Genomic DNA, 14278 nt, shown 5'->3' with positions numbered 1-14278 from the left:
GTAGTAAAATAGATCAGAGGAGAGTTCACACAGTGAACATACACTGCTACAATAGAAATGTCTTGCTGGGGGGAACAGGAACACTCATCCAAAACATGGCAACTTCCCATCATTTGAAAGATGGCTCTTTCTTCAGGTGGTGGTCACATCAGGAATGAATAAAGAAGGACTGGTCAAAGATACAGTTCAATTTGAAAAAAATAATTTTGACAAGAATAATGCAGGCTACTTGTTCAGCACTGCCTGTAATGAAGGTACAGTGGTGCTCCAGAAATTCTGTACAGGCTATCTACAGTTTTCACTGTTTCATGCTGTAAATACTAAAAAGTTTAAGAAACATGAATGCTTTTTGAACATACAGCCCTCCATTATGAATAATAATGAATTTGGGCCTATGTGTGAAAGGCAGATCAGACCTACCCAAAGAGCATCTCCTGCCCAATGATGTACCACCACAGCTGAAGCCCTTATCCTTGTTTCAAAAGAAGGCCTTATGTTCAGCTACAGTCCAGGACATTAACCTGAGCTTGAGCTTCTGGAGAGGGGAGAGCTGTACTTTGGAAAACTACAGCTGAGCAAGGAAACAGTAAGGACTTGGGCAAATTCTCTGTTGTTAAAGCTTCCCTTTTCCTAATGACTGTTACAAAAAAAAAAAAAAAAAAAAAAAAAAAGCAAACAAGAACAGCTGTAAAGCATAAAACGATGTGCATGTCAATGCCAATTGCAGCTCTTAACTTCATAGTAATATGAACTTCACAGCTGCAATATGAAAAATTAAGGCACTTTGCCTTGGTATTTAGAGACTTACAGAACAAATTTCTCCGTAGAATGCTAGCTTGATTAACCAGGGTTAAGAAGCTTATGTCATTCTATTTCTGACTCAAAGATTCAGAAGAGAAGACCCTTGGATTTGGTTTTGCAATTAGAGAAAACCTCTCTCCAAATCACCCATCACAGCCTCCTTGGTTAACTCCTCCTGCCACTGCCTGCCAGAATGCTTGTTATTGATTTAGTATTACTGCCTTAGAGCTATGTTGTCCAGGAGATTTATCTGTACTAACAGCAATTGAAAGCCCTTTGTATTCATCTGCACATAGTTCCTTCAAGGCTGTCTTACTTCATGTTGATTTTTCATGCATATCCAAAGAAATCTCTTTTACTACTTATCTCAAAGCAGTGAGAAAGATTCAGTGACAGCTTATTTATCTTGATTTCTATCTGCTATTTAATACTTTGAGTAGAGCACTTTCGATTACATATAGAATGTCTACAGTTTGATCTGAGCTGTATTTGTTAGGACTCTAGTGTAATTCAAGACATTCAGCTTGAGGAACTCTCTATCATGATTTTTAATCGAAGTAAAAAAAATAAAATAATTAAAATTATAAAAAGCATTACCTGTAGAGCCCTAGAGCTGTGTATTAAGTCCTGACTTGCTCAGAATCAGGTCACTAAAACAGACAAGGATCCCCAGCATTCTGTTTGCCCAGTACCAGGGGAAAGAAGTCAGACTCCTGGGATACACTTCTAAAGTTTTTCTTGCTCCTAGCCCAAAGAATTTTCTAGTTCACAGCATCCACAGGAAGCATGGGAGTCCATTCTTACCTAGTGTATAATCTGATGACTAGGCCACATTCCGAGGAGGTGGATGATGGGATTTGAACGTCTCACAAATGTGTTTTGCATTTTGTTTACCAAGACCCTCATTCAGATTTCTTCAGTGTAAGCACAAGAGAGGCTCACCTGCAAGAAAATCAGATACTTCTTAGACTTAATGTAGTAGCTTTAGATGGCATCAGAACACAGGCAGACTCACAGAACAAAGTATGAGGTCAGACTCCCATACTTGTTAATACAGAACTTCTTGGGCAACAGCTTCTTTACCAGCCTCTTTCCCTAGCAATTGTCCTCTGTGGCAGTCTTTGATACAAACAAGTTTAAATTCCATTTTGTCCAGCCACATAGCTGAAGGTTGAACAACCATGAAACACTGCAAGTTAGTTTGTGCTGGAATGAACTTCGCACTGAACATATTCTGGTAAACATACTGTTACGTTTAGCTCTGAAGAGGCTGCTGTAAGTGAGGAGGCTTTGGCAAATCCATCATAAATACTCCTGAGACAAAAGCATTCTGTGTATTTCATAAGTAGGGAAAGAAGAGGTTGAAGAGCTTGAGTTGAAAGTCAAGTAAATCAGAGCAAAACTGGGGTTAGAAATTAAGAGTTCCTTTTACCAGCCATGTGCTTAAAATTCAGGACAATACTATGTCTCCTAGAATATAACTGATTAGTATTGTTTCTCTTTCAAGAAATTAAGTCTACATCCCTAATTCATATGATAGAGTTCCACAGAAACTAGTGAGAAAAGAGTTTATGCATTTAAATTGAATATATATATACATCACCTGTTTTTCTGTTTTTGAATATATATAATTATATATAATATAATATAATATATATATATATATATATATATATAATTGAATATATATATATATAGCACCCAGCACCTGTGCTTTATTAGTCCTCAGCACCTAAACAATGATAATAAAGGTAGGAATAATACCAGGTTGCTATATTCCAAAGGCTCTAAATTATACCTAACAGCTAGGCTTGCTACTGACAGTAATGCACAGTGTTCAGAAAAACATAGATCTACTTGTCAGTAAAATTAAGTAAAATTAATAAGTACTGTTGAGTCATATTACATCTGAACAGATGACATTCTTGAAACACTGTGACCTCTGTCTTCACTAAAGGTCCACCCACCAGAGATGACTGTAGCCATTTGTGGAAGACATTACATCTGAACTGTTTACAGGTGATTTCATGACACAGCTGATGATACATCCAGTGTTGTTATGATACCACCAACATGCCAGCAGATACTGTTCTGTAGTCCTTGTGAGTCTTTGGACTAAAGAACCATATTGCTAGATGTATTAGGATGAGGTTGTAGCCGAAAATGGTTTACAAACAAAATCTCTGAACTTTGCAATAGTCAACATGTGGATTTAGAAGCTGAAAGATGAGCTATTTCATTTCTAAATGCTGCCTGTGATCTAAACAGTGCCATTGGAAAAATATATATATATATATATATCAGCCTGCTCATCCATTCACATATCACTTCAGAATTTGTGGGGCAGAGTGGCTTTGAATCCTGGCATATAGCAATCAATGTACAGTGGTAACAGTTTGTTAGTCTCCATTACATACACCTGGTCAAAATCAGGCCACCATGAATTAATGCTGCTAGTGTTAGAGAACCAGTCACGGCATTTCTTACATACGGAAGGTTGCTAGTTTTGTGTAGTTATTCATACGAACCTGTGGGTTCTTCCCCCTGTGTCTTACACAGTCCGTGCAGGCATTGCTCACAGCTTGTCCTGCTCCCTGAGGAACAGATTCTTTGTGGCAGGAAGAAAGGAAGAGCCTAGCTTCTGCTTCCTGCTCCACAAAGGCCCTCAGGGAGTACGCTTTTCGTGAGATGCAACAGAGGATCAGAAAGGAGATGTCATGAAATGGCTATTGCTACTCACACAAGATGCCTTAGCAAAGCACAGGGGAAGTCCAGCATACAGTTTCTCGTGTGCTAACAGCTGTTCTGTCTGTTGTTATTTACATAAGTGTAGTTCAAACAATTGTATGAGAAAATATTTTCCTCCTTTCATCAGCTGCTGCACCAATGCCTGAACAAATGTGAGGAAGATTTACTTTGCCCTGTGTTCACTATGCAGCAAGGTAACAGTCCACACCTGCAACTTGTACTCTCTAATGTGAACTCTAGTATGAACATTTTTGAGTAACTATCTTTCCTCAAGGCACCTGTAACATTTCTTTCTGCCTTTTCAAGTTCTTTCCAAATACCATTTCCCTGCTGTTGAGCTTCCTACTAGAATCTACCAGCCCCCTTTCCTCAAATTAACTGCAGAAGCAGCAATTTGATAGGTCTCCAGGATATTTAGCCCTGTAGGGGTTATCATTGCAGACTGCCCAGAATTACAGAAGAGGAAATAAAAATAGTCCCTTACAATTCATCTTTCTCTACTATGCACCTATGAACCAAATGAGTGACTAGAAAACAGCACAGGAGACAAACTTTGGCCTCAGGCAACGAAAAGCAGCACTGCCTCTGAGGATGTGAAAGTAGTACTCTAGGTGTATGATTAAATCATATATGGTACTACCTGTTGTTTTTTGTTTTTTGTTTTTTTTTTTTTTCCTGAGAATTTGAGTTGTTCAGCTAAGAACAGTGCTGCATGGAGGCACTGTTGTGTCTAAAGTTTGCAGGTAATATGTATCAGGCCTCACCTGCCCCAAAGATGCTGATCAAAGAGAAGGAATGAGGATTTTTCATCAATTCTAGTCTGTAAGAGCTACGTTCAGTTTTCTAGTACACCACAAACAGGCTGTCTATATGATAGATGTGTTTTGTTTCTATTTAGTAAATCCACACAGTTGCTTAGCTGTAAGCAGAAAGCTGAGCTGTTGCCTTAGAGCACTGAAACTTCTCTGGATCACTACACAAACCTGACTATGCCACTGCCTGGCTTGTGTGGAGTCAGCTCAGATTTGTCTTTTAATTTACACATGCTCCCAGTTAACTGCACTTGACATTCTGCAGCTGTTTGAATAGCAGAAAACTGATATGAAAGCACACACTATGAAGTCCATTCAGAAACTCATAGGGTCTTATGTGTTTAAGTTCCGGGATTTGAAGATTATCATATCTCTAAGCCAATGTCTAGATATGAAAAAAAAAAAATCTAATATACTTTTAGAAACATAAAATATATGAAAATGTTCTCATTAATTCTCATCAGGGACAACAGCAACTGCCATTTCTAGAACAGATTGCTTTGAGAAATAGCTTCTCTAGCTAAATTCAGAAGCATTCAGAAAGGAAAGTAAAGCTGAGACCCTAGCTCTAAAGCAGCCATGGCCAGTTTACTGCTTATTTGGCTACTGTTTCTGTGGGGTTACAACCGTAAATACAATAAATCCTGTAGATCTGTAGGGCTGGATCACTGGAGATGTTCAAATCTAGTCCTTCAAAAGTAAAGCAATTTTATAAGATACACTACCCTTACTATGCCAAGATAGTGAAACTAGTATACCCAAAGGCTACTCAGTTTTCTGCCTCTCCTAATACACTGAGAATTAAGAAATAGTTACCATAAGAATACAGTGAAAGCCACATTAATTGCTGTCTTGAAATCATCATTCACCTCCAGTGCCCTCATCTTGCTAAAGAGATTATTTATCCCCAAACTATGTCTTCAGCTTTAATAATGGCATAAGTAGCAACCATAATAATAATTAAGCATCAATGATAGCCTTGTTATATATTGATATCAAATTATACTTTCTCCTACAAACAAATATGACCAACTGTTGCTGCACCCCTTTTTAAGGGAGGCTGATGGAAGCTAAAGGTGGTGAAGCTACACATCCATGTTCATCTATGGAAATACCAAGAGCTTACAACAGAGTTTAGATTCCTATGTCCCAGGCCAGCACTGTGACTACAAGGCCATTTGGCTTCCAAGAAGATTTCCAGTGAAAGACAGAGCATGTTAAGTTAGAAATCTGCTTTTCCTTATGGCTCAGTCCCAGACAAATATTTGTGCCTCAAAAATTATTCCTAATGGTCATTTTTTGAATAAAAATCATGTTAAAAACAGCTCCAAGCTCAAAATTCTGGGATGATAGACTATAGCTGGAAATATGCTGATAGCTAAAGTGATCTACAGCCCACTAGGGAAATATTTACAGTGTGGCTAGTTGAGGTATGCTAGATATCCCATACTGTCTTGCCTGGTGGAATTATCATTGTGTAATTTATGTGATGTGATGATGCTGGTTTACAAAATTCCCATTCTGACCTTTCAGGAAAGGAAAGCCATTAATCTGCAGTGTTGACTTGTTTCCTGCTCATCATCTTCTCATGTGATCTTTGCTTTGACTCATCCAAAATACTGGTGCACCTCTTCCATTTGTACTTTTGAAGTGATCCCACAGTATGCTGATTGGTTTTAGTCACTTGCCTTTTGTCTCCCTCTCCTCATTTCAAGCTTAATGCACCAGCAAAGTGATTACATGCTTTCTTACACTGTTTAAACTGGCAGTAAGACAGGCTCCTATTGTATATACATCTTCCTACATGGCCTTCTGGGAAGTGTAGTGCTAAGAATAAATATTATGCATGAAGTCTACCAGTATTCATGATACAAGTCTGCTAACTTTGAAACTCTCCATATTATAATTTTAGAAGCATTTTAAATTTGTAAAAAGTATAAAAATAAAAATTGCTATGTTGCATGTTGCAAGGACCTGTCTCAGTGAAACACCAGAAGGTGACTTGCAATACTTCTGAATTTAATGCTGAGTGGTCTTCCACAACCTGGGACATTGAGCAATGGTCTCTTTCAGGTATCAGCTATGAACACTTTACAAATACAAACCCTCGCATTCTGACTCTATTGAACAGGATTACATCAGGGAAATGTATGCTTTGCATCAATATTGTCTCCTAGAAAGACCTTGAATCTTGCACTTGGATAATAATAAGAGATCCCTTCAGAAAACGCTTGAGTACTTGCACTGTTTTAGAAGTGGGAATTTAAACACAGGGAGACTTTGTTAATGTTATGCAGAAAAGAGATACAATTCCTTACTGTCCTGGCTGAGGCCAGAGTGTTCACTCTTTATGGGGTACCAGAGACAAAACCCAAGACAGTGAGTGATGATCAATGGCTTATTTCTCAGCCCCATTCACTAAATAACTAGGACTAGGACTGTGTGCTTGAAGGTCACATTGCTCTCACTCATATATGGGCTGGGACTGTAAGAAACATTACTGGAAGTTCATGTGTATTCCCTGAACAAGCAAGCATCTCTCAGAAAGCAAGGTATTATAAACATCACATGCTTGTGATAGCATTTATAGGTTTCAGGTCTAAAACTAAACAGTAGTTGGCACCTCAACATGTGGGAGTGGTCTAGCTTCCTCTGAACCCTTTCCTTCTGAATAAGCTTGTCTCTCCAACCCTGATGCAGGTTGCTATTACAATGCTTTAATAAAAAGGTAAGGCAGAACATTGCCAAGTTTATCTTTTCATCAGACAGATTTTTGAAAGAACTATTTGTGTCTGCAACAGTACACATACACATCTCAAGACAGGAATGTTCTTTACTATAGCTTCATCTGATAAGTAGGCAAATCTGATAGCAAAGACAAGGACATCTAACTCTTCAGGAGCACAAAGGTTATAGAAGTGCTTTTTGTAGTGACAGAATACAAAAATACAGACATACCTAAACAGCATAGGAACAGTTAATCTGTTTCCAGGCTTGAATCCTGCTTCCACTGATCTTAAAATGAAAACTTTTCCCCAAAGTCAGTATTTCATTTTTCTTCTAGGATCTCCTTTTCCAAGTCTTATCCAAGTTTTATACAGAGGGTGGTCCAGTGACTTCTAGTAACAGTCTTTCAAACATCCTGTAGTCCAGCAGTCTGAATTCCCAGCAAGTATGGTGCACATCTCATACATCAGACCTTGGTAAGTGCTGGGCAGGTGATCTGTATACCTGCAGCAAATCCAGTATGTTGAATATTCACATGCATACATCAGCTGTGCAATTGGTGCACTATAGGTCCAATGTGCTTATATTAGGATTCACCATACCAGATCTTTCCAAGGACAGTTAATCCATGACAGCCAATTTCTCATCCCCATTGGGCTCCAACTGCTCTTTCATTCAAAACAGAAGGTAAATGAAAGCATTCACTGCTAGAAGGATGCTCCAATTATTACTGTACACCTTGTGCTAATGTCTGCCTGGCTTTTTTCCCTATATAAAAGAATTCCACCCCAAGACACATTTGGACAACTCCTATTAACTTAAAAGGAAAATAGAAATATAGTTTTCCTACTGTCAGGATGGCTCCCTCCTCGTGATATATGCAGAAAGGTCTGTGTGCACACCTGAGGGCTAAGTTAGGAATTCTAGAAGCAAAATTAAATCAATAAATAGCAGCAGAGACTAGAATTCAAGTCTTTGTCTATTTTGTTGGGGTTTGAAGTTATCACTGATACAATTTAATGATTTTAAGCATCAGAAAACATTAACAAATCTTGTCTTGATGGTTATCTAGAAAACCCCACAATTCAGCTTCCCATAGAAAATCGCAGCTTTGAACTATTTTTTAATTTTTTTTTTAAGCAATGGAAGAATAAAAAGAAAACAGACCTCTTGAAACACCAATGGGAAGAAAATAAGAAGCCCCAGCCCCAGAATACCAGTCATTTCTGAGTTCACAATATTATCTTGAAATATAGAATGCCAACCACCCAGATCCTTGGATTCTCCAATCTTGTTAACCCACCTTTCACAAATATGTATTTCTTTATTTAAGCTGCAAAAGTTCTTCTAGATTTCTAGAGAGAATTTTGACTTTGGTATCTTGAAGGAACAGGTTCAAAACTAACCCTGGCATCACAGGGATTTAAACATATATTCTCAACTTCTACAGCAGTTCTTACTAGTCAAAACACTCCAGGGTGAATTGCTCTAAGTGTATATGTGTGTGTATATATATACATATTAAGCTGACCCACTTCTACAAATTATTTTCATTCAAGGGAGATATATATATATATATTAATAGTAGCTTTTGGTGAACTCTTCCTACCTGTTCCAACTACAGTTTTAATGCCTGTAGTTTAGTAGTGGACCAAGAACAAGTAAACTACAGTAAAGATACTGATTTCTACTAAATAACAGATGGAACTGTAAAGGCTCAAAGTTGTTACTGCTCTGAGCTGTTTGTATTGTTGTTTTCCTTGAGGTTGCTGAGGTTGTAGTAGGGACAGTTTGACAACTTCCATCTGGTTGTTCTTCACAATTTAATACATTAACCTGAAGTTAGCTATATTTTACTCCCTCAGAACTGCATTTGTTTATGCAATTGCCCCCTCCTCCCCAAATTTCCTGTTTATGTGTTGTTGTTTTTTGAAGTTTATATTTATTGTAGACACCTTGTATTTGAAACTTTCAAAGAATGTTATACTTTAATATCACTTTAGAAGCATACACACAGCCAAACAACCATTAAAAGAAGCAAATAAAAATTCTTTACTAACCTTCCTGGAACTAACAGAGGCCTAAGTGTATTGAACTGCTGGCTTTTAATCTATAACAGACAAAACAGCTAAAATTCTCCTGATTTCTTTAATGTAGTTTAACTGATGGCTAGACCTTTCATACTTTCCTGTCAGGTGCCAGCAGGCCTTAAATACCCTGAACAGCAGCGCCTGGGTGATAACCCACAGGCGTTTGGCGGCTGTTGGCGGCGCCGCGCATGACATCACCGCGCGCGCTCCCCCTTCGCCGTGCGGGCGCGCGGACGGGCGGAGGCGTGTTGGGGGTCCGAGGCTGATCCTCGCTTCATCCGCCGCAACCGGGCGCTCCCGCACATCACCCCTCCCCCCCCCCACCTCCGGTCTCTTCCCTCTCCGTCGGCCAGGCCGAGGATGGCGGAGAGTGAAGCCGAGACCCCCAGCACGCCGGGGGAGTTCGAGAGCAAGTACTTCGAGTACAATGGGGTGCGGCTGCCGCCCTTCTGCCGGGGGAAGATGGAGGAGATCGCTAACTTCCCGGTGAGGGACAGCGACGTCTGGATCGTCACCTATCCTAAGTCAGGTAGGCGGGCGGCAGTCCCCCGGGGACGTGTGCCCGGGCACTCTGCGCTGCCGCCGGCACGGCCTTACGCCGCCGGGGTGTCTGCTGCCAGCTCCTGGATTCCTGTGCAGAAACGCCTAAAAGTGGTGCGGGGGGATGCGGTGCTGACCGCACGGAGGCGGCAGTATGGTAGCTCGGCGAGGCGGCCAAGCAAACCAGCAGCAAACACAAAGGATTCTTGCGGAAGCCCTTTCTGGAGTGAGGTTCTTTCCAGGTAACAGGATGATCGCTTTCTAGAAAATTCAAAGTCCAGTGGAGATCACAGATATTAGCTCTGTAATTGCCCTTGTGAAATGTTTCAGTATCACAGCTTACTGACTAGCTATTATTTCGCTGTATTAAGGGTTCTTTGCTCTTTCTCCTCAGTCTGCACAAATGCATTTTCAAAAAAGCAGCATCTGTTGCGACGCCATTTCTCAAGGAGTTTTAAATATTTTTTTTTAACATTTAGCTAAAAATTATGCTATTAAAGACAACCTAGAGCTTGACAAATGCATGTATTAGAGAGGATAGGGCTAGTTTGTAGGCTGGCAAATGGCCCTGAGAATGCTAGGATTAGGACCAGGCAGCTGCATCCTTATTGTTCTTGTAAAGACTTATATAGCATACAGGAAGCACACAATTTAATTATTTCAGTTTTAAGGTTTTATTTTTGTGAATCTGGGCACGTCTGTTAATACAGCACCCCAACCTTGCACTGACAGATTGCTAAATATCCTCACCTAACCTCAGTTTCTAGCAGCCAGGCACAAAATAGCTGTTAATACGTCACCTGGGAATAGTTTAGTTTTGGTGGCTATACAGTTGGCCATGGAAAGCCAACTTGCATAATCATATGTAATTTGCTATTATTTTGTGAATATAGAAGGTCTCACATAGCCCCAGCTAAGGTCAGTGACAAGTAACTGCTCACTTAACAAAGCTAGTGGCAGTGCCTTACTATAGGAGGGTTTACTAACAGTGTGAAAGCTGACGAAAAGGGAGATGCAGAACTGGACCACCGAAGCTGGAGGTACAGGGTTGTGTGGAGGAACTGGAGGGGCAGCCTCACCTCACAATAAAATAGGTGCCGTAGTATTTTACTTGCTAGGACAGATAATATTTAGGATGGGTCCTGAGTCTGTTCATGTCACAGCAATAGACTTTAAAACACAGTCATAATGTCTGCAAGCTCCAGGAGACAACAGACCACCTTTGGGTGGTCTGAGGTCTTCTGAAACCCTTGGAACGTGCTTTGTCCATTGATCCTACATGGCTTATGGCTTGGTGCCTTATTTAGGGTTTCTGAATCAACTGCGAAAGAATCAACTGTGAAAGGGTCTGCTAACTAGGGACAGTCCTTTCACTAGAAATTAGACAACCTGAATGTGGTTTCCATTGATTTACCCAAGGTCACAGAGGAAGTCTACATCAAAGCCAGAAACTGAATCCAGAACCGCATGCTCTTCTCCATTACCTTAACTACAGCTTCATCCTCCTGTCTCTCAGCAGCATTGACAGATTTTTCTGTTAACTGGAGCTGATCAGAATTCTCATAATGGAAAAAATAGTTTTACAAAACATGTTTTGTGCACAAAATGTAGTTAACAGGGATGAAATACCTTGGCATTCTTGGGGAATCTTCAGATGTAAAACATGCTTGGGACCTAGTTTCTGTTAATAAATTACATTTGAACAAAATTTCAAGAGTATTTTTGACAACAAATTTAGGAAGAGAAAAATACACTAATTTCAGATAGGTCTAATGGAATAGTTTTATGAAAGGAAATCATGTTCATTGTTTCACCACCTTTCCATCTGTACGAATTGTGGAAGAAATATACAAACGAGCCCTTCTTCTAGATGTGAGAGGCAAGTGTTTCTAGCTCCTACTGAGCCCTGTCCCATAATTTAATACCAAAAGGCTCCATCAGTAGCTTTTGACCATGTGTTGGTTTATCTGGCAAAGAAAATACACAAGTGGCTTACAGTCTGTGTTTCCGGGAGGTGGGGGTATCACGACTGCTTCAGTATTTCTAGTGACTGATGTAGAAGTATGTATGCCATTTTGAAGACATGCTGTGCACTAGGTGATGCTTCTGCTCTAAACATGAGATGGAGACATTGCTTGGAAATAGTTATGGATATTGACAAATTGGGAGCGATCCAGGAAAAAGCTGCTCCAATAATGGTTGAAAACTGAATGTACCAGTGGCCTTACTGGGAGTAATGCAATAAGCCTAATGGAAGATGACTCTGCTTTAATGTGATTTCCACTGAGAGATGCTTAAATAATGATACTCCTTACATCTTTGATCCTAACACCTGCATCCAATCAATGGTAACAACTTTGGTAGCTGCTGGACTAGGATGAGTTTGTGCCTAAAACCCAGAGACTCATTTAAACAGATGTGTAAATATGTCAGTGTGCGTGTATGCTTTTTACATATGTATATTAGTAGGACTAATTACAGAAACCCTTTTTTGTCATGGTACATAATTTAAAATCAGGTGGGCTTCTGCTCTGTTGAAAAGATCAAGTCAAAGATAAAGATCATTTCATCTTTCATGCAAGTTTGTAGTGTAAAATGGGCAGGCTGAGCAGAATCACAGAATTGTCTAGGTTGGAAGGGACCTCAAGATCATCGAGTACAACCTCTGACTTAATACTAACAAGTCCTCCACTAAACCATATCGTTAAGTTCAACATCTAAATGTCTTTTAAAGACCTCCAGGGATAGTGACTCCACCATTTCCCTGGGCAGCCCATTCCAATGCCTCACAACCCTCTCAGTAAAGTTCTTCCTAATATCCAAACTTTAGCCTGTTCCCCCTCATCCTGTTGCCAGGCATGTGGGAGAATAGACCAACCCCCACCTCACTACAGCCTCCTTTAAGGTATCTGTAAAGAGCAATAAGGTCACCCCTGAGCCTCCTTTTCTCCAGGCTGAACAACTCCAGCTCCCTCAGCCATTCCTCATAAGACTTGTTCTCCAGACCCCTCACTAGCTTCTCGCCCTTCTCTGGACTCGCTCGAGCACCTCGATGTCCTTCTTGTAGTGAGGGGTCCAAAACTGAACACAGTACTCGAGGTGCGGCCTCACCAGAACAGAGTACAGAGGGACGATCACCTCCCTAGCCCTGCTGGCCACCCTGCTTCTTATACAAGCCAAGATGCTGTTGGCCTTCTTGGCCACCTGAGCACACTGCTGGCTCATATTCAGCTGACTGTCCACCATTACTCCTAGGTCCTTCTCTGCCTGGCAGCTCTCCAACCACTCATCTCCCAGCCTGTAGCTCTGCTTGGGGTTATTGCGCCCCAGGTGCAGGACCCAACACTTGGCCTTGTTGAACTTCATACAGTTGACCTCAGCCCATCGGTGCAGCCTATCCAGATCCTCCTGCAGAGCCTTCCTACCCTCGAGCAGATTGACACACGCACCTAACTTGGTGTCATCTGCAAACTTACTGGGGGTGCACTTGATCCCCTCATCCAGATCATCGATAAAGATATTAAAGAGGACTGAGCCCTGGGGGACCCCACTAGTGACCGGCCTCCAACTGGATTTGACTCCATTCACCATGACTCTTTGGGCCTGGCCACCCAGCCAGTTTTTAACCCAATGAAGCATATGCCAGTATGCTTAAGCCCCCTCAATGAGCCCCACCAGCTCTTGGCCTAGGATGCGTTTTTCCCTTAGAGATAGGGACCCATCTGTGGCCATCAGGCCAGGTGCTGAGTAAAGCGCCCCATGGTCAAAATAACCTAAATTTCTGTGTTGGCACCAGCCTCTGAGCCACGTGTTTATCAGGTGGACTTCCCGTGTCCTCTCTGTACCCCTCCCTGCCACCGTAGGGATGGACTAAAACACCACCTGTACTCCCGCTCCATCCACTAGCCGTCCCAGTCCCCTAAAGTCCCGTTTGATGGTCTTCAGGCTTCTCTCTTCAATGTCATCACTGCTAGCCTGGACTATTAAAAGAGGATAATAGCCAGAGGGGCAAACCAGGTTGGGAAGCTTTCTGGCAATGTCCCTGACCCTGGCCCCAGGGAGGCAGCAGACTTCCCTATGGGTAAGGTCAGGCTGACAAATAGGTTCCTCTGTTCCCCTGAGAAGGGAGTCTCCCACAACAATAACCCTCCTGTCTTTCTTGGTGGAGGCAGTCCTGAGGCATGGAGTCGACTTCCTCACCCTAGGCATCCTCCTGGGTAGACTTTGTACCTCTTCCTCAGCTACCGGTCTCTCAAGCTCCAGGGCCTCAAACCTGTTGTGTAAGGGCACCTGGTAAGGTAGGGCTGGGGGGGGGGGGCATTGCCTGCGAGGTCGAGCAGGGACCTGTTTCCATTCCTCCTCAACTCCTAGGTCCTCTCCCTCTGCCCAACAGCAACAGGGCACGGGGTCCACCCCATTTGGGGTGTCTCAGCCCGGCACCTGTCCTTCAGGCCCTGCAGGGAGTTGCTCCACCAGTCTATCTCCCGCTCACACTCCCTGATATCCCTCAACCTCTTGACCTCCTCCTTGAGTTCTGCCACGAGCTGAACCAGGTCATCC

At 41.7% G+C, this 14278-nt stretch overlaps 1 protein-coding gene across 4 annotated transcripts in view; it reads left to right on the top strand.

Annotated features, from left to right (window-relative positions):
- The first annotated feature begins 9357 nt into the window (after positions 1 to 9357).
- The window catches only part of SULT4A1 (sulfotransferase family 4A member 1), a 36213-nt gene continuing 31292 nt past the window's right edge, over positions 9358 to 14278 (top strand). Inside the window, exons 1-2 of one of the 4 annotated variants that reach the window (XM_068657098.1) lie at positions 9570 to 9707; positions 9799 to 9960. In XM_068657098.1, coding sequence (XP_068513199.1) covers positions 9873 to 9960 — 88 coding nt within the window. In that variant the 5' untranslated portion in view covers positions 9570 to 9707; positions 9799 to 9872. Of the gene's footprint in view, positions 9708 to 9798; positions 9961 to 14278 lie in introns of all 4 variants that reach the window. The other 3 variants (XM_068657107.1, XM_068657089.1, XR_011089194.1) reach the window with 3 other exon arrangements.

The sequence above is a fragment of the Anas acuta genome, chromosome 1 (genome assembly GCF_963932015.1).
Source record: "Anas acuta chromosome 1, bAnaAcu1.1, whole genome shotgun sequence".
In the NCBI taxonomy this organism is placed as follows: Eukaryota; Metazoa; Chordata; class Aves; order Anseriformes; family Anatidae; genus Anas; species Anas acuta.
Note: the sequence above shows the minus strand (reverse complement) of the source record. Positions and strands in the feature narration are given on the sequence as shown.